Raw genomic sequence first — 23,691 nt, forward strand, 5'->3', positions numbered from 1 at the left:
GCTTCCTGTCCTGCTCTAGTCAGAGGCAGGAGTGGGCTTGCTGGAAATATCCCCAAGGGGGATTGATGTGTCCTCTGAAACACAGAGGCATGAGCACTCACTGGAGCTGAGACCCGGCTGTCCTGGCTTGCTAGACAGGCTCAGAATTACAAAGACAAGCAACAACACTGGATATGGGGGTGGGAAAGGGTGAGTTTTGTCACAGGAATTTTGAGGGGTATAGGAGATCTTCTTTATCTTAAAGTCTCCTACAGATGCTAGACGCTGGAGTCTCTGGACTCGGCTGGGAGGACTTGTTTGCAACAGGGAGCTTTGGCTAGATGTACAGGACAGACAGGCAGGCAGGGGGAGAAGGCTGCCTAATGTGCCTTGTCTGGTCAAGGCTGGCTCCTCAGTCTGTCTCACCGCAGCAGCTTTGTTTTGTCTGACTCCTTCACAGCCTGGAATTCCTGGGGTCTGCATGTAGTCCAGATGGTTGTGGTTCCTGTTGCTGGGACATTCTGGGGCTCACCCCAGTGGGTTCTCAAAAGCAGCACCTGGCATGATTCCCAAGAGGCCAGCGGGAAGGAACAATGGCTGCCTCTGGCTCTGTTGTAGCTTCTGAAGACAATTGATAAAGGAGCAGAGATAATCCCTGCCTAAGCCCCCATGAGAAGATGAGGCAGCCAGAGTCATACTCAGTCTAAACTCATCAATTGCCAAATGTGCTGAGGCTGCAAAGATGTCTCTTAGTTCTCTATTTCTCTGGCTCTGGCCTGTTTCTCACTAAGAACAGGGTGGTATACAGCCCATCAGAATCTGTCATGATCACACAGCTCCTTGGACTCAGAAGCATACGATGATTCCAGGGCAATATGAGCTTCCATAGGTGAGTGACAGGTCCCGAGAAAGGAGGGGCATGCTGAGGACAGCCATGGGTCCACTGGTACCCAGTTTTTGACATTTCATATGGGGTGTGGTGCATAGGAGGGTTAAAAGGCAGGACCCCTACCATCCACTTAGAACTGGGTTTGTCCTGTGCACTTCTATGCTTTGTACTTAGAACCATTTCCTGCCCCAGAGCTACTAGAGACTATATCAGAACATACAAGTTGAGAAAGATTAAGAAAAGTCCTCCAGTCGGGAAGAGGTTATCTGACAACCAGAAATTTCTGGACACTGGAGTTTGAATATGGTGAGTGAGGTCCAGGTGTAATAGCAGGTCCACCACTTGCTTTTAAGGAAATCCATGTTTATCCGAAGATGTATGTGTGTGTCCTTCTTTTAGAGTGGTCAGGGCATCTACCTACAGCTACTCTGGTGATTGGAGCCTTACTGAGAATTACTTATGGAGAATGCCTGGCCCAGAGACGAAGAAGTTAGACCATTGTGGTAACAGAAGTATGTACCAAGGGGAAGCACCACACAGAGAGGAATGAAAATATGTATGTGGACACGAGACAGAGGCTCATGCTGTGGCTGCCATGGCTGCTGTCACTGCTGGGCTCCTGCTTTCTGGTCTAAATCATTTTTGCATCTTACAGCCTGCTTGCCTGGGAAACACCTTGATGTCCAGTGCTTTCTGCTCCTTCCACTGAAACTGGAATGATTGTCCCCATGTAATGAGAGCTGCAGGTCCAGAGCTGTTTAACACGAAGTATCATCCCTCTCCCCTCCACATTCAGCAAACACTAAACATATCCTAAGCAAAATGTGGTACTGGGCAGTTGCATGCTCCAGTGTTGACAGCAGAGAACAGATAAAGGCTCTGGTCAGACCTGGCACAGCCTGCGTGAGATCCTTTCAGTCCTCTTCTGAAAAAGAACAGGAGTAGCAATAGTCTTGAAGTGGAAGGCAGAGAAGGAGCTGAGTTCTGCTCATCCTGACAGGCAGATCTGGCTCAGCTCCCCATCACAGTTTTCCCTGAGAGAAGAGCCTCAGGCAAATGGTGGCTGCTCCATTCACTCCCCTCCAAACTCAGGGTTCTGTCCTGTCTTCAGCACCAGGTAGAAGGCTGCCCTTCTCCTTGTAGAGAAGCCAACACCTGTCTGGTCCTATCCATGTGGAGCCCAGCTGTATTTGCTTATGCCAATTTGTGACTTCATGTTATCTCCTTGTGGGACTGCAACTATATCTTAGTCATATATGGAGATAATAACAGGTTCCTAGAAGTTGTCTCTGTTGGCAGGGGCTTGGAGAACTGCCTTAAAGGATCAGAGAATCAATATGGTTGTGAGACTTAAAAAACTAAGGCTTAGGATGTCACACAGCATCCTATATGATTTTGTTTTGGTCTGTTTCTTCAGGGATCACTATATAGAGTTTCTCTCTTGATCTGTGTGTAAGATGGGTTGTGGAGTCTCTCCACATGGGTAGATGAGATGGCCTGTATTCAAGGCTGTGGTGTGCTCCTGTAGCAGCAGAGGTCCTTTGCAAGTGAAGCAGACTACCTGGGTGAGTGGGCCAGCCACGGGAGCTGGCGTTCCCATAGGGGATCAGTGGATGATCCCTTGTGGTAAGGGGTCTGCCTCAATCTCAGCAACAGCAATGGCTTCCCATGGGCCCCAGCTAGGGCTGGATACCTCTGAGCCAGGAGGAGTACTATACTTGTTATTCTGATTGTTTCATTTGGCCAGAGCATGTGATGTGCTGGTCAAATCAATGGCAGACACTATGCTCTGTAAAAGTGATTTCTAAATGTGACTAACATTTGAACTATTAACCTTTAAAGGAAGATTTTGTTCCAGCATATGAGTTAGACTTAGCAGATGAGCTGAAGGCTCTACAGAAAAAAGAAATAGAGGTTCCCTCTGAAGAGTTGTCCAACGCTGAAAAGGTAGCTTGGTTGGTAGACAGCTTGCTTTACAGGGACAAAGCTATTGTTCCTTTCCTAGAACGTTATAATCCAGGCATGGCAGCACACCTTGATAATCTCAGCATTTGGGAAGTAGAGGAAGGGGGATCAGAAGTTCATGGTCATTCCTGGCTACACACTGGATTAAAGGCCAGCCTGAATAGAAGCTGTACCTCAGTTTGCAGCCTGTTCTCTTAGGAGATTCAAAGTCTAAATGGTGATGACATCTATTTTGTTTCCAGACTGTAAGCTTCCACTACAGAACTTGAGCTCTATAATCAGTAAGCAATGACTTGAATGCCTTCTCTCTATACCTCTGTGGGTTCTGCATCTCAGGAGAGCTCCAGACAGAGCCAGTAGGGATTGCTGCATAAATGCTCCCACACAACACCTCCATCACCTACCCCTGCCCATCTCTCCTGCAAATCTGTCCTCTTCTCCTCCATGACACGGGTGGAGAATTTTCTCTTAGGCCTATCACAGTTTTCCCATGACATTCTAAAACCCTCTTAGAGATTGCTGGTATCCCCCGCCATCCTTTCACCTCAGCAGTAGACCTCATGAAAAAATCATGAAGCAGTTCCAAAAGCACACCATACAATATAAAATTTATTATAAAACTTCAGCAAATATAAATATCTGGGTTCTACTGGAAAGGCCCTAGGTGTGGAGACCAGAAATAAGCACCAATACTGAGGGAGAGGGGAAGGGAGGTTGGAGGTGGCCGTGGGCCTTTCCTCTGAAGGTCATTGGCCTTTGCTCTCAGTCCAGAAGCAATCAAACTTATGGGATGTATTTAAAAACCACTCAACATACAAACCATTGCCTGAGGCTTAACACTAACAGCCCATTAGCCCCTTGACTGATTTCTGTTACAGGGGACCCTTACTTTCCAGGAACACATAGATTTTAATGTAACCTGAGCTTCTGATCCCTCATTGAAAACAGAACACTGAGAAATGGGTTGAGACAGGAAACTCACTGTAAAAAGCTAAAGAAGACAAAGTGTCGAAGTTGCTCCTCCCACCCAGAGACCGGAAGTACAGAAAGCACCTTAGCAGGAATGTTGTTTTTCCATTTCCAAGTATACACAGCCCTATATCAGAGCCCCCCCCCCCCCACTTGCGGGTACCTGTTCCAGGAGCCACTGGGACAGGAAAGAGTTAGCCCATACCTGCCCCCTCAAAGTCCAAAACCTTTCATGGTGAAAATGGGGTCTCCAAAGTCGGAGGGAGGCAGGTATGCAAGGTGGCAGATACGTGAATATTTTCCTGATTCCTTGGTCTTTTTCTTTTAAGAAATACAGCCGGTATTTGTTAGCTTGGGCCTGGCTGTCTTTAGAACTTGATTTGGCTGGATGCAAACATGGGGGAGGGGAGGAAGCTGCTACCTGTGCACTATAGCACCGACTCTCCCATCCACGTGCAGGAGGCCAGCCCGCAGGATCCCACTTCCCCACCCAACAGGAGAGGATCAGAACATGTCTTTGTGGGCGCAGCTATGTGTTCCCACACTCAGAAACACATGGATCTACTCTAGATCAGAAGACTCACAGTCCTTCTTCCAGCTCCTGTCTTTTTTGGATGCATCCCAGTGCACATTGCGCAGCTCTCAGGGCTGGCCTCTCTCTGCCATGGGACATCTTCTTGTTACCAGGTCTGGTCCCAGCTCACAGGTTGGACTTGGAGCAGGTGTTGCAACACTGCTTGCTGTAGAACCTGTGGCTGCACATGCCGTGATGAGGTACCAGGTAGCACCAGTGGAAGAGGTCTTTGCAGAAGGTGTCTACAAACAAGCACACTGCATGTCAGCCTGAGACTCTGCCCAGCAGCACTGGACTCTACCAGCTGCCTCTGTTGCACAAAGAGAAGTGAATTTGTTGTCAGCAAAGAAGAGCTCCCCTCCAGGCTGGTTGTGGTTTGAATGGGAAACCTCGCCTAGAGACTGTTTTGTCTGAACTCTTGGTTGCTAGTTGTTGATAGCTTTCTGGAAGGTCATGGAACCTTTAGGAGGCTGAGATTCACTAGAAACGGTGGGTTTTGAAGCTGTAGCGCCTGGCCCTGGCTCTCCTTCCAGTCTCTGCCTTCTGATTATGGATACCTCACACTCCTGCTCCATCTCCCGTCCAACCCTTACTACCAGGACTGTATCCCCAGGTACTATATAAGCCAAAGTGTGTTTGTGGGGGCGGGACAACTCCCTGAAGGTACGTCCTTTGAAGTATTTGGTCACAGCAAGCAGACAGTTATTAATAGGGGGTGTTAAAGGGGTCTTGCAGGACACTTATTTTCATAAAACCTTCCCTACAAAACTGGGGTCTTCTTGTGTTAAATGCACTGATCCAACTTCTTGTTCACTCAGAATGTATAAAACATGGACACTGAATGTTATCCACTTGGGTTCTCAGGATGAGCCCAGCCAGAGACTGCCTCCCAGATGACCTGGTCTAAGGTTCAGTCCGGGCATCCAGGGTATTTAGGTTCATCCATTGCCTAAGGCCTTTTGTATGTACACTAGGATGGCTTTTAGAGTCTACCCAAGGAATATGGAGGTTTTGTGTATTTCAAGGTTACTTTCGTTAAAAGTGGTCTTTCTAATGTCACAGCATACAAAAAGATGTAAGCATATGTTTTTAAAGGAGAGAGACATCACAAAAAAGCTCTGGCCCTTCTGGAGTGGTATGAGAGTGGCAGGGATAGCCTTGTGATTGTAAAATTTCATTGTAAAAGTGGAGGAGGAGAAAAGAAGGGAAGGCCTGAACTCCTGGGTGTTCCAGCCAGCACCCCTGTCCCCTGAGATCTTCTAAGGAATGTCTCCAGAAGTTTGACATCACCACCAGAAATGCCTAGAAACACTCGTTCAGTCGAGGATCTGGCACTCACCTCTCTTCTCGGCAATGGGGCAGAAATGGGTGTTGCACGCTGAGGAGGTCTCAGGTTTCTCCTGCAGGAAACAATCCGAGGCTGGCTGTCCTCCCAGCAGGCACTGTACGGTCCTCCTCTGCACACCACCCCCACAGCTGGCTGTGCACTGCAGAAAGCAACACACAACAGTCACAAGCTTCCAGGATGTCAGCTCAGCTCAACCACTGGCATGCCCACTCACCAGAGGGCAGAGAGAGATGGCCAAAGGGGGAGATCCCTGAAGTGAGATGGTGCTTGGGGACCATGCAGGCATGGCAGCTCCATCTTACCCTGCCCTCAGTATGCACTGTGGTAGATGTCTAGCTCTCTCCCAGAGTATGACAAACCAGCCCATGTGGTGGGTGCTCCGTGACCTGGCTGCCATCACCCTTCTTCTTGGGATGTTCTCGGGTGGGGATGTAATGCTGCAGCCTTGACTAAGGCTTCTTGGGATCAGGATGTTGGGATACAACATACTTGCTAAAGATATCAGTGTCTTTACAGGAACACAGTTGTCTGTGGATTGGTATAGGATTTCCTCAAATCATTGACAGTGTAAAAAAGGAAAGGACTCAGATCCTGTTTCCAGGGAAGTTATCACAGGTTACACGTGTGTTAAAAAAAAAATCAAGGAAGCTTTCCCCCACCTAATTTTGGTTTCTATTTAACGTACTTGAGGTTATGTGATTGTTGATTGACACTGAGTCCAATGACAGGTACTTTCTCACCTCTTGGAGGCTTCCTCTTGAATCTGGCCTTATCATGCTCATGGTTCCAAACCCTATTGATCCTTCACTTGACCTCCTCTGCCTTCAAGGCAGCCATATTAAGGATTAACGCCAGATATGAGCCTCTGTCTAGAATGTTCTTGGATGAGTCACTGACAGACATAGGAAGTTAGTGCACGCAGGAAGACACCAGGTTGCTTTCTCATGGCAAGAAGGAACAGCGTCTTTGGGGACAAGATGGCACCTTTCCTCAGAAGTCTGGGGAGCCACAGGGGTGTTAAAGTCAGAACCTTTTAGACTACAGGCTCGGGACTTCTAGGACTGGGCCAGCATGCCAGCCAGGGGCTCTTTGAGTTAGAGCATCATGTCTCAGCACTGTAATCAGCAGTAATGCAGGGAAAATGGAGGATGAGCTTCAGATAATAGTGTTCACTAGCTGTCAAGGCACATGTGCCTCAAAAACTGCATAGGAACCCTCTGACACTAGCTGTGGGCAAAAGTGTCAGGATGCACAGAGAGACTGACAGATGAACTCTCATGGGTCCTCAGAGAGTAGTTCACCCAAGAAAGAAAACAGCACAAGTCTAGACTGGATGATATCAGCTGTCTTCAGGCAAGACTGGTGGCTCAAGTATGTTAGGAATGTGAGCAATTAAAGAGACACCTGGAAGAAGATGAGGTCAGTTCTCAGATGTCCTGGTATGTGGCAGGCAAACTGAACAGTTGTGTAACTTGCCAGAATCGTACTGTGAAAGTTCAGGACATGCATGACTCAATCCTGTTGCTCACCCACACTTTCAAGGCAGCACACTGGAGCTGTCCCACTCCAAGGAACTAGAGCATTCGGAGAGGAACCAGCAATCCCTTGTCCATACCAGCCTGCTAGTGTCAGACAACTGGATGGTGAGCTTGTCTTTGCTGCCTGCCACCATCAGAGCATAGAGGGTGACCTCAGATTCAGTGGGACCAGATCACCTTCCCTTCCCCAGTGAGGATGGAGGGAAGTTGGACACACAGTGCTGGGAATCTCAGCTGAAGGAACTGCATTTTGTCATTTCTTCCTCTTTGGGTAAAGCACTGTCAGGCCCTGAAGCCTATGACTGGAACATTTCCTTGAGCTATACTCCTTTACTTCAAGATCAGTGAAAGTCATCCACAGTTCAGTATCAACTTGTAACTATGGCAACCAGGACAAATAATGCTTTGGGCAGCCACATGGTTTGTTTCTGAGTCTCTCCAGGGTCAAGTGGGTCAGCAGGTTTCCTACTGTGTATCATACTTCTGACATGCTGTAAAAGCTCACTTCAGCCCTTTGTTCTGTGCTCTGTGCACATCTGTCCGACCCCAACCTCCTGTTCAGCTCTTGGGACATGGGCAAACAGGACCAAAACATCAATGGGTTTGGTCTCACTGGGGACATCTGCAGCCATTTCTACCCACCTGCCTCTCAATCTTCAAACTGAACCTGTTCCTGTTCAGCTGAGGATTCTACTCAGTGTGACAGTGAAATGTGTCCAACCTTATAACAGCTTCATAACATCTTCTATAAGACCAACTCTTGAAAATCGAGTAATCGAGCTACCAAAAGAAAGCCTATGCGAGGGTGTGGGGGATACTGGGGTGGGGGGCTGCCACTCTCTCAGAGGAGAAGGGGAGGGAATGGGGGAGGATCTGTGGGAAGGGGAGGGACTAGGCAGGGGGACATCAATCAGGATGTAAAGCGAATAAAATATTTCCTATTGTTTTATATGTTATGATTCTAAATTGGGAGGCATTCTTAGCTCTCCTCTGCAGGCTGACGGCCACAGATTGGGTACACTTCGAGGATTTAAAACCTTTATGTTTGGTTTGATGTGTTTTGCCATCGACTGATTCCTTTAATTAACAACTATTAATCACCCCCCCACACACACACACACTTCTGTATCAGGCTGTGATCTCAGCATTCAGCACTCATTGATGGTCATAGAGACTCAGCAACTGGCCTCAGGGTTCCTGGTGAAGCCACTGATCAGTGTGTGGTCCTCAGCCTGGCAGTGCAGCAGCAAGCACTGAGGCCCTCAGCAATGCCAACTTCACACCTTCACCTCCCAGTGGCCCCACCCTCTCTGTTTCAGGCTTGGTACCATTCCTGGTGATTCAGAAACCATGGTTTAGAGAATTTGAGAATTCTCTATAGGGAAAAAATATTTGTGTAAGAAACAGCCTCTCAACTTCCCAGCATTGGACTGAAAGAAAAAAGATGTTCAGCTCAAAACTTTGGCAATGTTCTGAATCAATAAAGATTGCAATATACAAGGAGATGAAAAGAAAATATGAAGTTAGAAAATGTGTGTTTCTTTTTCTCTCCAGGGAAGGGGAAATGTGGAAATTGTGTATCAAGTATGCAAATATAGTGGCTTCAAACTTAGCTGTATGTTTAGGATTTTCATCACAGATAAGATGCTCCTGGGGCTCTTGGGAGCCAGCAGCCCCAGGGTTGGAAGGCAGGGAGCCAGCAGGGGCCAGAAGGCTCAGTTGGATGCTTACTGTGGCCAAGTCAATGACAGCAACTTTGGGAGGAAGAATGTTCAGGGGAGAGTCTGGACCATCAACTCTTTGCCATCTTCCTGGGGTTTCTCAGGATGTCCACTGAGCAATCTGCTGATGGTACAGACTGTGTACTGTGCGTGTGTTCCCCTCTCTTTTTCTACAATTGTCACAGGGTTTCAGTCATAGTTGTCATCTATGAAGCCAACAGTGTCATCTGTGACACAGCTGCTCACCCCACATAGTCAATGACCTTCTCAAATAAGCTGGACTATCCTGGTCCTGCTCTGTCAAACTTTGAAACACTCATCTCTGACAAGTGAAGTGAGAAAAGTTTAACAGGTATTCGAGTTTAACACGCTGTTCCCAGCCCCCAACAGTGTGGGAACCACCGGATCCTCAGTCCTGACTGAAATGATTTAGGTCAACCTTAAACCACGGTACACTATAACCTGAGAGGATAAACAAAACCCTTTGAGGCTAACCCCCAATAGAAATCACCACGATGTCCTTTAACTGGGGTAAGACTAAACCGGCCTGGAGTGGTGGAAGATCAACCAGTCACAGACCATCCATTACTACCTGAAAATTTTCCCGTTTGAAAACTTTCCACAGTTTATGGGCAGGGTCATGGTTACAAATGCTTATGGCAAACATACAACATAAGCTATTTCTTGCTCCTTAAAAGTTATGGTATTGCATCAATAAATGAATCACAGTGGATATAAACTGTAGTCAGTTGATACAAATGACTCATTAGACTGGGCATTTAAGACCCACCAAAGCTATTGAAGAAGTGCAGTAGGTTTTAGGTTTGGGTCAAGTAAAGTATTGATAAACCTCTACGCACTCCAAGAGAAAAGCACAGACTATAGAGTTGATCACCGCTGGGGCTGGGATGGACCATCTGGGTTGGTCAACTCCACTAGTCATGGGTCACATAACCACAAACCCTAACTACTTTTGGGGCTTTGACCCAGCACCTATTCCTGCAAACAGTTATTCTCTCCCCAGGAAAAACTGTGAAGACAGACGGTGCTTTGCTTGTAGTGAGTGGTGAGTTTGTCTGGCTCTTAAATCCTTAGAAACTTACATACATGCATGTGGCCATCAGGTTGAAGAGTTAAGCACAGACACTTGGCGAGGTTTCAACATAACGCATCCTGCACAGGATTGGGTGTTTCAATATTTAATCTTCAGCAGGTGGCGCTGTTTTTGGAGGCGACAGAAGTTTTAGGAAGTAAGGCCTAGCTAGAGAAAGTGGATTATGAAAGTGGGTCTTGGGCTGTGCCTCTGTCTACTAGAACAGAGCAGCATAAAAGGACTATCCTGAGCAGATGCAGGGCAGAGAGGTGGCTGGAGGTACATTACCTGCATGCAGGCCTGAGTTTACCCAATCTGGAAGCACCAAGCCATGAGTGAGGAGGCGGGGCACAGATGAGTGATGGACACGCGGAACCCAATTCCAGGAAGTGAGTGAGGAGGCGGGGCACAGATGAGTGATGGACACGCGGAACCCAATTCCAGGTAGTGAGTGAGGAAGCAGAGCACAGATGAGTAATGATGGACACTCAGAACCCAATCCCAGGCAGTGAGTGACGAGGTGGGGCACAGATGAGGAGTGATGGACACTCAGAACCCAATCCCAGGTAATGAGTGAGGAGGCGGGGCATAGATAAGTGATGGACACTCAGAACCCAATCCCAGGTAATGAGTGAGGAGGCGGGGCACAGATGAGTGATGGACACGCGGAACCCAATCCCAGGCAGTGAGTGAGGAGGTGGGGCACAGATGAGGAGTGATGGACACTCAGAACCCAATCCCAGGCAGTGAGTGACGAGGTGGGGCACAGATGAGTAATGGATGTGTAGAACCCAGGGCCTGAGAAACAGAAGCCCAAGGGACTCAAATGCCGAGAAGTCAGGTAGAAACAAGACATGGAAGGAGGTCAGGCCATAGGAAGGAAGTCATAGCAGAGGTGAGACCGTGGGTAAAGAGGAGAAGGGCGGGGATGCCAAAACCCCTAGAACAGTGGTTCTCGACCTTTCTAATGCTGCAACCTTTTAATAACATTCCTTATGCTGTGGTGGTTCCCAACCATATAATCATTTTTACTGCTACTTCACAACTATAATGAATTGTAATGTAAATATTTGTGTTTTCCGGTGGCCTTAGGTGATGCCTGTGAAAGGGTCATTAGACTCCCAAAGGGGTCATGATCCATGATTGAGAACCGCTGCCCTGGATGAACCCTGCAGACCCTCAGCCCAGGCTGCTTGCTGCTCCATGGCCCAGGCACCACGTGAAAATCTCCATCTCCTTTTCACACAGCCTCTTGGTTAGTTATAAACCAATCGCTGCTGATTTATTATGGATCTCATACTTTTTCCATTCACACCCATCTCTGGGGATCTCTGCCCAGGTTTTACCAAGAGTATTACATTTCCTTGCAGTTGACGGCATAAACATTTACAGTGATACACAGGGGGCCAATAAGTTTCAGCAGCATGTGGAGTCCATCTTCAGTAAGCCACACCCACCCTCGAGGGGCCACCCACATGCAGGAGAGAAAGACCAGGAGAGCTCAGTGGGATTTAGAGATTGTACCCCAACAGGGAACTACCCTTTCCCAACGTGAGCCAACCCTCAACATCAGCATCTTACCTGAGACCAGGGTGAGGCAAACCAGCTGCCTCTTGGAGGGCCTGCAGCAGCATATGGAGGGAGCTTGGGGCAGGGAATCAGGCCGCAGGTACGTTCCAGTTCCAGGTCAGGCTTTGGCAGATGCAAGCACTTCTTGGAGGCCAGCTCTCGGTACTTTCCAGAAATGTACTTCTCAGCACACCTGAGAACTCTCTGTTGTGTCCCCCTCTGGCATGTCACTGAGCACTATGGCGAAGAATACAGAGAAGGGCTTTTGAGCAAAATCAATGAGTGAAGGGTCCTCTGATGAAACTGCTTTAACACTTATATAAACATAGATGTTTCACGGCTTGGACCTTGGCATTTAAAAAGGTGTTACAATATCCAACGTTAAGAAAATCTAAGGTTGAGTGTTGTGGCACAGGGTCAGGTGTTTGGGCACTGGATTGGATGTTGTGGCACAGGGTCAGCTGTTGTGACACGGGGTTTTGTGTTGTAGCATGGGGTTGGGTGTTGTGGCACAGGGTTGAGTGTTGTGTCACAGGAAGTCTTGACACTTGTGGGGCTGAGGCAGAAGGATGGCAAACTTAAAACCCTGCTTCAAAACAAGAACAAAACTAGCAGAGCACAGAAGCATGGCATTGTGGGTAATAAATAGGGGCGATCCAGAGAGAAACCACATGGGGATGATTGCAAGACACTTTTACTGAAAACTCTAAGTGTTGGCCTGTCACTGATAACATCAGAGTGATTTTATGAGCAAAGACGTGGAATGAATCACAGCTCCCTGTATTGCCCCCATGCCTACTTTGCAGCCACAATATGGGCCTCTAGAGTGTTCCCGAGTTCAGAATCCTTTCCTAGAAACCTGAGTGGTTCCTGGAAAGAAAGCAACCAGGCACAGGAGTGAGAGCATTTGCTCCCTCTGGGATACAAGCCAAGCTTGAGCTGTCCTTCAGCCCAGTCCTAGTATGAGCAGAGAGGCCTGGACACACTGACATATGGACAGGAGAGGTTGAAGGGTCTGCTAAGCAGAAATGGCTTGTGAGAGCAACATCCTACCACAGGCCAGTGCTGGTGTCTGCAGCAGGGATCCCAGATCTGAGAGAGAGGGGGCCTGGGGAGGAAGCACTTGATTTTGCTAGGATAGATCCGCAATGCTGGGCAGCCTCAGGAGCATTGTGCCAAGGTGCCAGAAGGAGATCTAAGGGAGTGGGGGTTCCCACACTCACTGTCTTCCAAGTGCCTTCTGGGACCTCTTCAACTGAGACAGAGTCCCCACTGGAAGACAACTCTATGTTGTGTGTTTGTGTGTGTGTCCGTGTGAGCATTAGTGTGTGTGTATATACGTATTCTGCATGTATATGTGTGTGTGAGAGCTTGGTGTTTTAAATTCCATGTCAAGGCTTTCCTCCCTGGACACAGAGAGTATGCAGCCTAAGTCTCCTGCTCTTTTTCACATGCAGCTTCAGAGGTTTGCCCAGCAGCTTTTCAGCTTTTTCAGGTAGCCATTTGCTCATGGTGAGAAAGGGAACATCTGCTCTTGACTAGACGCTGCAAACTTACTTTACACAGCAAGCAATACTGAATTTAGTTTTCAGTGACAAACTGTCTCAGATGCAAAGCCCAGGGGTTGTCTTCCTCCCTAAGCAAAGCACTTCTTAAGGTATGAGGGGACATGGGGCACCTTAGGTTCTTCCCGGAGAAGTAGGAGCAGGACCAGGACCAAGTATTGGCTTTCTTTCTCAGCTGCTGTAGGAAACTGGAGATCTGACCTTTAGGAATAGAGTTTTCTTTTCTTTTCTTTTTCTTTTTTTAAAATAAAGTCTCTCTTTTTATTTTACTTTATTTATATAGGTACACTGTAGCTGTCCTCAGACACATCAGAAGAGGCCATCAGAGCCCATTAGAGATGGTTGTAAGCCACCATGTGGTTGCTGTGAATTGAACTCAGGACCTCTGTCAAAACAGTCAGTGTTCTTAACCACTGAGCCACTGCTCCAACCTCTCTCTTTCCTTTTCTTTTTCTTTTCCCTTTTCTTTTTCTCCCTTCTTTCTTTTATTTCCTGATTTTTATTTTTGAGAGACAGACAGAGAGAAGACAGAGAGAGACAAGAGAAAGAGAAAGACAGAGAGAGAGAGAGAGAGAGAGAGAGAGAGAGAGAGAGAGAGAGAGAGAGAGAGAGAGAGAGAGAGAGAGATTGAGAGAGAGATTTCCTGTGTAACAGCCCTGGCGGTCCTGGAACTCAGAACAATGATTTCTTAATACTCTATGTAGACAGTACATCCTTGACTGGTGTGGCAAGATTTCTGAGGCCCTTTAGGTCTCACTTAAGCCAAAGCTAATCAGGAAGACTTGTACTCTAAGCTCATATCTCCATGGCTTGTCCTCTTGTGTAGGGTCTGGATATTCCCAAACACTATGAAAGAGGAGGTGCCCTTCATTTACACCAGTGCTGTCACTGGCTACACAGCCCATCGTTCAGCAATTTAAAGCATTTCTCCAAACATAAACTGGCTGCCCATCAAGACCACCTTGAGAAATGTTTTCTGAATTAGCATATCTTCTCTCTAATCTGCCCAAGGCTTGATAAAGGCTACCGATATTCTTCAGTTACGGGGATCATTGTGAGGAGGGATTGGCCACTGAGGAAGATTGGCATGGATGTCAGTGATGTGAGAGCATGAATCAGGGCGGCGACTGGCTCAAAGTGTAGGAAACCGAACATTGACAGTGTGAGGAGAGCCAGTGAAGGTAGAGGAGGCAGAAGCAGGCAGCTGGGAGAGTAGAGGTTGACCCCACTCTGAGGGGATCCGGTGAGCATACCTGGGACCAGGCAGATACCAGCCACTGTAGCTTCTTGTGCTTGTGGCAGCGCTTGAGCAAGCAGACCTCGTGGGTCCGAGGCTTGGGTTCTGAAGTGCAGGCAGCATCGTGCAGCAGCTGTGCTCGAGCTGAGGGGTTGGTGCTCTTGCAGGCCACTGTTCTTTTCCTCCACCCCTTCCCACAGGTCCGGGAGCACTGCACAAGAAAGCAAGTGGGCAAGACTTTCAGTAAGAGCGGTCCACAATGTGTGGTCCAGCCACCCACCCATTCTCAGCCCACGTGGTTACCTCTGCCCAGGGCCCCGTGCTCCAAGCAGGTGGGCAGCTTTGAGAGTTGCAGGCTTGGTGAATGGGGGGTGCGGGCTGTGGACACAGGCTGGCTGGGATGGACTCATCACGGTAGTGTGCCCTCCGTGTGCACCGCACGGGCCTGCTCTGGGTGCCCCCGCCGCATGTCCGGCTACACGTGCTCCAGTTTCCCACAGACCAGCTGGTAGGAGACACAGAAGCCCACAGTGAGGGGAGGGACGGTGCCATGGCTCCAAGGCAATAGACACATGGATATGGTGACAGAGGTCCATGGCTTTCCAGTGACTCCTTTCATAAATGTAGTGCTATCAGGCCACAGAAATGGCCTTTCATAGAGTGGTCATTTAGACTGGTGCTGGGTTTGTCTCTCAAACTTTCAGGGGGATCTGTTTTTCCTGTACATATCAATAACCCACCATAGAACAGATCTCCACTCTCCCTCTAAACTTTTTTTTAAAAAATAAAATAGGAAGCTTTAATCATTTCCTAAGTAAAAGAACTTTGTGCTTATATGCACTCAGCTTCAATAGTCATCCATAACACTTGTGTGCAAATTGTAGATACAGCTATCTCAATATAATTTTTGTGCAAATTTCAGACAGTTATTTCTATGTGCATGCCTTGAAGATTCAAATTCTTCATGTTTTAAAAAGTATAGCTACAGTATCATTCTGTTATCTAACATATGATGGTGCCACAATACCATGCTAACATATCTGACATATTATGGTATTTAATATGTGGATATGGGGTGAGATATTGATGAATTGGATGGGTAGTGGGGAGTAAATATGATCATAACATATTGTATGAATACATGGAGCTCTCAAAGAACTCACTGTACTTCCAATCAGCAATGGGAGCTGCTTCCTTCCTTTCTTTCCTCCTACAACTTGTTTTTGTTTGTTTGTTTCTGATTACAAGGTTTTGAGCACCCCGTCTTTCTTAGCAGTTGGATAATTCAGATTTGATTTGATTTTCCCTGTAGCCATTCAGGCCATGCGGAGTTCTTTTGTTAAAATGTGACACACTCCATCATCTGATCAGTCTCTTCACAGTGTTTTTCTCCCAATGCTACACTGTGGATTCTCTCTTCCATTTTAAAAGCATCCTTGTCGATAGGTGTGCTGGCTGAGAAGGAAGATGGCATGGAGGTGGGTCCAAGTGCAGCCCAGTGGTGCCCTGCTAGGTTGGAGCTTAGCCTGATGTCTGCATGGCCTTGTGTAGGAGGGCTTCATGGCCATGATGCTCAGCCGATACAAGTGGGACCAAGAGGACCCACACTGCAGTGGGGGCTTTTGCTTATTAAGTTGTGGCTTTTGCCTATTAAGCCATCTCCTTGGTTGAGTTTGGAACTCTTTGGACAGTCCTAAGGCTAGGGTGGTAAATCTGAAAGGAGAGGAAGCTGATGGCATTTCCTGGAAGAGATAGGGAAACTTCCTGGAAGAGAAAGGGAAGTACCACCCTGAGCTGCTGATAGCCACATCTAACTCCACGAGGTCTTCAACCTCAGCTGTATCAGCCTGCTTGGACTCAGTTTTGCCTGAAGGAGCTGTTTTATTCCTGAAAAGATTCCATTACGCTATGAAGCAGGCTATAAAAGGCCAGTAATGTAAATTTTGAAACACATAAAAAGGAAATACACAAGGGGTCGAGGAACTGATCCCGTGTCAGCTGTAGGAACATATCAGATTTTCGATATCAGCAAGATGAGTGCTTTTTATTACATGCTAAACAAATAAATGGCACATCCTTCTGGCGAGGGACTGTTGTCTGCTGCTGTGGTGTGACAGCTCTGTGTTTGAATCCTCTTGGCTGCTCTTTGGCCACCTCTGTGAGCTTTCATGTTGTTTTTATGTTTTCCCATTTCTTACATTCCCTCTCAGCCCTGCAGCCTTATAAATGGTAATTGGTGTCCACGCTGGGGCTGTGAAAGACATCTTGGCTGCTCACAGGCTTTCCACACCTCCTCCCTAAGTCTCCTGTCTCCACCATCTTAAGCCACTCCAACCGGGTTGATCTGGTCTCTGCCCTTCTCCCTTAACTGCAGGTCATTAAGAAAAGCCTTCTGCACAGAGATCGTGCAGATTGTGTCTGCGAGTGCCAAGTGTCTGCTTTGCTTCACAGGGGCTGCTCAGGGGAAATGCCTTCATTCCAGCTTAGGAGTGAGCTGCAATCCTTCTTGCTCCTCTGTTGACCAAGGGAAGGTTCCCTGAGCTGAGCTGAGTAGGGACCAGCAGTGACTGCTTTGTTTAATTTGCCTGTCATTATTGGTAGAAACAAGAAAGCTACCTTTCCTCAGCCAGTCAGAATTCCCAGGCAGGGAATGGTGCATCCGGCCTTCACTGTGGTGTCTTCTTCACAGGGCCTCTGTGTGAGGATCTCACCATGGCCCTGAGCTAGAGTGAGAGTTGCCGCTTTCTCCCAGAGTACACATTGTATTTCGTGGGATCATCTGTTCCACATTAAGAATCTGTACTGATCAATAGCTACTAAAGTTTGGATATAGAATGTCCCAAATGTCAGAGTGTTGAAAACTTGGTACCAGCCCTCTGTGCCTTTTCAATAGGCAGGGAATGTTAAGAGGTTTGACCTAATGACAGGAAGTTAGGTCAGTGGAGCATGCCCTTGAAAGAGATGCTGGGACTCCAGGTTTTCTGGTCTCTCATCTGCTTCCAGGTCACTATGAGATAACAGTGTTCTCACTTTACCATTCCTGCTCTGATGTCATGTTTTCCCACAAGCCCCTGTACCAGGGGAACAGCTATGGAAACCTCTGAAACTGTGAGCCAGAATTAACTTTTCCCCCCTTTCTGCTGATTAATCCCCGGCATTTGTTATAGAAAGCAGAGCATGGACTGACACACCAGCTATTAGATGTTTCTCAGTTAAATTCTCCCACACCCATTTTTAAAGACCTGTAAGAAGCTGTGAGGAGAGTTGGGTACATATAACAATGTACCTCATCTGACAGATGGGGACACAGTGAACAGTGAGAGTGTGGAGGCTTCAGCCTGAGCATTTACCGGCTGGTGAATTTTTCACATCCCTGTGTCTATAACCCATCTCTCACAGATAACAGCATCTATCAGTACACTCAGGTCCCTCATTAAACCACCTTTTTTACATTCATAAGTGATCCCTGACGAGCTCAGTGACACCTCCACCCAGTGCACATGCATGCTTGGTATGTAGCAGCTATGCACTTCCAGCTGCTCCTGTGGTGGGAGAGAGTGGGTGCTAGCCAAGCTCTGAAGCCACACGAAGCCCCATCTTCACATGTGTAAGTCATTTGGGATCCACTACCCTTTCTAAGTGAGACATTTTAAATATAACAATTCATATCCAGCAGCAGACACAGGCACTCTGAAGAAGCTGCCCTTTCCACAGGGGGGGAAATAAATTAATTTAGAGCATAGCAGGCTATACCATAGCTGGGGTCAATGGATGAAGGGTAGGGGAGGAGACAGATGCTTGATGACCTGTAGATCTCTTTTCTTATCAGGTGATGAGAATTTAGGAACTAGCCTCCCTCTGCCAAAGGGCATTTTTGTCATTATCCACTGCTCTGTGGGCCTGCTAGGTAACCAGATGCACATTCGGGAGTGGTGGAGCCAGGTACATAGGTTTGGTAGACCCTCACAGTCTTCAGGCATGTGCTTATCTCTTGAACAATGCACGCAGAATCTCCAGGTCCGTCTAACATGTAGCAAGTGCCGAAGGCTCAGAAATCAGGGTGCAACATGGCTGTTGTGCCGTCTCCTACTTTTCTTTTATTAAAGGTAGTTTACACAGAAGGCAGACGTGCACTGACCAGAAGGCCAGGACCGTCTTTGCTTGCTGTGATGTGTCTCTCTAGGACTTCCTGCAGTGTCTAGCCCTGCTATCTAGGTCAGAAGGGAAAGCCAACGCCTGACAACTGTCTGGCATGGGGCAAGGGCTGGTGCCAGGCCCTCTCCAGAACCTTGAGGATTGGCACTTTACAGTTCCTTCATTTTCTTTAGCCTCAAAGATTTGGACCACTTCTTTTTCCTTTGTAGAGCCGGAGTAGAGATTTATAATGAGCCAGACGCAGACCCAGGGTTGTTTTCACGCCGAGATTCGGGATTTCTCCGTTGAAGCGTGCAAAGCCAGACATCAAAAGCTTGTTCCAAAGGAGTCATTGTGGCATTGATTTTATAAACTGCGAGGAGCCAAGGGCTTGTAAAGGTCCACTTATCAGAAGCCAGAATGCTCTTTTTTACCAGATTTTCTTCCCTTACTGCCCTGTCGTTGCATATTCTCTGTCATTGCAAACAATCAGGGAGACCATGAAGCTTCATCTACACAGGTAAAGACAAGGAAAGGATTATTCTGGGAGCTGACCTTCACCCTCTCTAAATGGTCTCAGTTCATCCTAGTTCCAACAGAAGTGTTCATCTGAGGGACTTCTCCCTGCCGACACTGGGCTGGACCAGTAAACTTCTCACAATGCCTCCTGAAGGGAAGGAAGAGTTCCTGAATGAAGATGGAGTCATGGGCTCTGGGGAATCTGCTCTTCATGTAGTTCCACCAGGAATGGGGAGAGAAGGGTGTGCCTTTTGAGCCTGATAGCACATCAGAAGTGACTCCTGTTGACCAGCCTTGACTCTGAGAAAGTCAGGCAGTCAGTGAGTGAGTGAGATGAAGCAGGAGTGAGAATGGTCCTTAGACCCAAGTTCTGTTCGTAGACAGCACAGAGGCCCACATTTGCCCTGGTTCTGTTGGAAACAGCAGGGCTCCCAGAGTTCAAATTCCAAAAGCTCCATCTGGCCTCCTGCAGAGGAAGAATCTGCTCCTTGGGCACTTGGGTTTGTAAGAGTCCTTTGCTTAGGGTTTTCTGCAGGAACCTAGCCACCACCTCATGTGCCTTTATAGAGGTAGGTTGCAAGCCTCCAAGTGTTGAAGCAAAGCCACCTGGGAGGTTAGTGGAGATTTTTTTCCCATAGCATACTCCTCCAAGCCTCGTAGTTAATTCACCTCAGGAAGTATGGGACTTTCTCGCCCATGGAGGTCAAAGGTAGGAGGAAGTCTTGTTTAGGCTGTGCTTGGACAAGTCAGGCTGAGGCAATGGGGGAACTGACAGCTGGGAGCTAGCCCAGGTTGCCCAGACTGTACTTAAACCACCCTGTCAGCAAACCACACTAGCACTTTCTCACTGGCAGGCTCCCACTGAGTGCTCTACTGTTCCCCTCTCAGGAAAGAACCCCTCAGATGGAGTTCTATCCTGGTGGTTCTGTGTGTCTGCATTCTTCCTGAGACATCAGACACATGGCCTGGGTGGTCTCCTCCCTGCCCCTGAGCTCACATGAGCTTCACTAGAAGCTGGTGTGTGTGCACTCTCACTGAACCGAGGCATCCACTCCTTGGAACCCTTCACCTCGCCAGGGAGCTCTCTGGCCTTGCCTACTACTGAAGTGCCATCTCAAAGGTGCCAAGCGTGCCCTTGGATCCTCACAGCCTTTTTCTGCCACTGATGTCTTTTGGGTTTCACCCACCCTGCTGCGTCAGCCGTTAAAACCTGTTTATGCCAGCTGAGCTTGTCACTGGAACTGTGTAATGTAATTAGGTTTGGCATAAATTTGTGAAACATGAGCCTGAAAAAAAAGAGGCTTGTTTCTAAGAAAACGAAGTTGAATCTTGGGATGACTCAGTCAAGACCAATCATCAAGTGGGACTGCTGTCAAGTTAGGTGTGGCTGAGGAAAAAGTCGAATATAGTGAAAAAATAAAAGTAAGTTGAAGCGATTTTGCAGCAAGATGAGTAGGAGTAGTCCACCCTTCTTCCAAAAACTCAAACTGAAAACAGGTGCTCTGGGCTGGTAGGTGGATCCTTATTCATCAAAAGGGTTGGGCCCTTCATGAACAGAGTAAGCAAATGGCTCACAGTTATTGATATCAAATGAAAAGAAATATTCAGGCCATCTGTGTATTTTGTAAATTTGTCAGTTTTAAAAATCAGTGGGTACAAAGACCATGTCTTGATGACTCATGACCCACCCTGCAGAGCCTCTGTTCATAGACAACTTCAATCAATAGCCAGTGGTCCTTCTCAGCTCCTGCTACCAATGCAGCCCCCTGCACTGAAGCTGGATCCTGGCCTCTCGTCCCTAAACCACAGCCATTGTCCACTCCTGAGCAAAGCTTCCCATCCCAGCTGTGGGGCTTCAAGCCATTTAATGCCTTCACTGTGCTTAGCTGAGTGAATACCATCCTGCACTGTGGGGTTTGGATCCCTTGCCCATGGACCAGGCAAAATTCTTAACCTGATAGACATTGAAAAAGCCTATGGTAACGATAGGCACATTTCGGATTATCAGTGTTAAGATGGATTCCATGGGCTTCCAAGCTGACAGCATGAGAGAAACAATCCAGCCCGGCAGGGACATGGTTGAGAGAAAGGATCTAGAATCAGAGTGTGGCATCACACAGCAGAGAGGAGTTGGGGGGCCTTCGATGACATCCGGGTTCCTGGAAAATGGTGGTGGAGAAGCTGACTGGATGGCTTATAGAGAGGCCTCTGTGTCTGTGGGAAGGATCAGCAGAGCTCCTCTGTAGGTGATCTGCCCACTGGAAGCAACTGCATTATGTCACTCATTGACGTGGCTCACACTTAACTGCCCGCAGAATGCACGCTCCAGAGCTGGCTACTTTATCACTGCCTTTGTGAAATTCACAGGTTGAAGAAAATGTACAGTCTCACATATTCACAGTGGTCATCTCCATCTCCTGAGCACAGACATGAAGTTGCTCTGTGTTGAGCAGTGTGCCATTCTACAAAGTTTCCTTTTAGGCTCACCACAGTGAACCTGTGTTGGTGAGAACTCATTTTTCCTATGGATGCAGAAACCCATCAAGTCATATCCATTTGCTCACAGGGTTATGCCTGTCAAGCCTGTCCTTGTTCTTGACCTTGGCTACAGAGTTGTCCACTTTCTGGATTCTGACCACAGAGGCAGTGTACTGTGAAACAGAAAAGTGACACTGGGCCAGGCTGTCTGGATTCAAATCTTTGCTCCTCTTTTGTGGAAGACTGTCTTAGTTAGAATTTTACTGCTGTGAACAAATACCATGACCAACACATTTCAGTGATTTCCTGTCACATACTACTATAAAGTAGTAAAGAGACCACAATGTCAAAATTCAATCGATGCTGTAAATTTTTAAAATTCTACAAATGAGAAGAAAGGGAGGAAGAATGAATGAGGAAAGCTACAGAAAACCAGGTGCATCAAAGCATTTCTAAAGAGGAAAAAGCAATTCACTGAATGAGAAATACCAGAAAGGTCTACCAAAAAAGTGGCCTACATCCTCCATCTACAGCTGGAAGAATGCCCTGGGGCTGTCAAGGTAAGTCAGCACAGAAAAGAACCGCCTGTGAGTAGCTCTTACAAATCCTGTGCTTCTTATAGAAAATGTAAGCAAGTACTTGAACAGCTCCCAGGAGCTGCTGCTCAGGTCTACTGAGTGGAGAAATGGGAATGCTGGGTCTTTTGTGTTGCTTTAGACAGTGCCTTGTGATGTCCCCCAAAAGAATGAGACCTTTCTTCCTCCTGTGCATGCCCAAAACCTTTAGGTCATAGGCTCCAAGAGGCATCTTATTCACTGGCCAGGGAATGTCCACCTTACAATATTTAGACAAAGATGAGCTACACAGACATGAACTTGCATCCTACATCAATGGGACAACCTCACAGCTAAGACACTTTATTCCCTGGGGAGCTTTCTTTTCCTAGGATGTGCCACATTGCTAGCTGAGAAGGGAGACATGCCACCCATATTGTTCAGAAGATGGATATGCTAATAAACACATCATCTAAACCCATCCTAAAAGATGCCCCTGAGATTGTGCTGAGTAGCCTAGCATCCCATCCATGGCTGACAGGGAGACACAGAATCATTTGGTCTTCAATAAAAGGAGACACAGACACAAAGCTTTCTATGAAGACAATCTCACTAGGGGATGCAGTCACCTGGCCGGGAGAGGTAAATGTCTTACCAAAGGGTCTGGTGGTAAAAGGCTTAGGTTAGTAATCCCTTTGTGAAGCAGAGGCTTTCCTACCACGTCCCTTACAGCCCACAACTGTAGCCGTATATGTGCAGATTTGGTGGCAGCTTCACCAGGCCCATCCGAGGAGATGTTGCTTTCCTACTGAGCGTCTTCTTTCACCACATATATGTAAGCATGGTGGTATGATGATGTGATTCCCTCTGGTTCATGGTTTTCTGACAGTCTACTTTGTGGTTTCTTGGATGTTCATACCTATGTAAATATGTTGACGGGATCTTTTCCAGGGTCTTGAGTACATTTCAAACACTCTGTATCTAGTGCATCTGGACTGTGGGAGCCTGGAGCACAGCTGCTAACTCCCTGAGGCTTGGGAACATGGCCAGTGGGAATACTTCAAGGACTTAGCCCAGCAGGCTCTGGTTAGGCTCCTTCTCAAGTTCCACGTTAGAGCAGTGGTGACTGAGAAACCGCAAATTGCCTTAAATGCGATGAGTTTTCAGAGAGAAACTGAAGAAGCCGATTGGACATGCTTATTCTCAGACTCAGTCCCCCAGCCTCCGTCACAGTGTGTGAAATCAGCCCGTGCCCTCCCCAGCCTCAGTCTCAGTCCTCTGCATCAGAGGACACAGAGGGACAGCACGTACATCCCAGTCACAGCACTAGTCCATAGTACCTTCAGGGAGGTTAGCTGGCTAAGAAAAAGCTGAGTATTGTTGTTCTTGTTATATATAAATCTGAGAGCGTCTGTGAATACTGGACAGTGGGGTGTGGAGATGAGTACTGAGAAGTGACAGGCATCATCATCATCACCATCATCATCATTACCAACACCACCACCACCACTAGCAGCAGCAGCAGCAGCAGCAGCAGCAGCAGCAGCAGCAGCAGCAGC

The 23,691-nt window shown here is 47.6% G+C and overlaps 1 protein-coding gene across 1 annotated transcript in view; it reads right to left on the reverse strand.

Moving 5' to 3' along the window:
* Positions 1-3,424: 3,424 nt before the first annotated feature.
* The window catches only part of Adamts16 (ADAM metallopeptidase with thrombospondin type 1 motif 16), a 118,336-nt gene continuing 98,069 nt past the window's right edge, over positions 3,425-23,691 (reverse strand). The window contains exons 19-23 of the mRNA XM_031360307.1: positions 14,751-14,952; positions 14,464-14,658; positions 11,658-11,882; positions 5,716-5,863; positions 3,425-4,618 (exon numbers count right to left, since the gene is read on the reverse strand). Of these exons, the coding sequence (XP_031216167.1) occupies positions 4,503-4,618; positions 5,716-5,863; positions 11,658-11,882; positions 14,464-14,658; positions 14,751-14,952 (886 nt within the window). The 3' untranslated portion in view covers positions 3,425-4,502. The remainder of the gene's footprint in view (positions 4,619-5,715; positions 5,864-11,657; positions 11,883-14,463; positions 14,659-14,750; positions 14,953-23,691) is intronic.

Source organism: Mastomys coucha, unplaced genomic scaffold, assembly GCF_008632895.1.
Source record: "Mastomys coucha isolate ucsf_1 unplaced genomic scaffold, UCSF_Mcou_1 pScaffold8, whole genome shotgun sequence".
In the NCBI taxonomy this organism is placed as follows: Eukaryota; Metazoa; Chordata; class Mammalia; order Rodentia; family Muridae; genus Mastomys; species Mastomys coucha.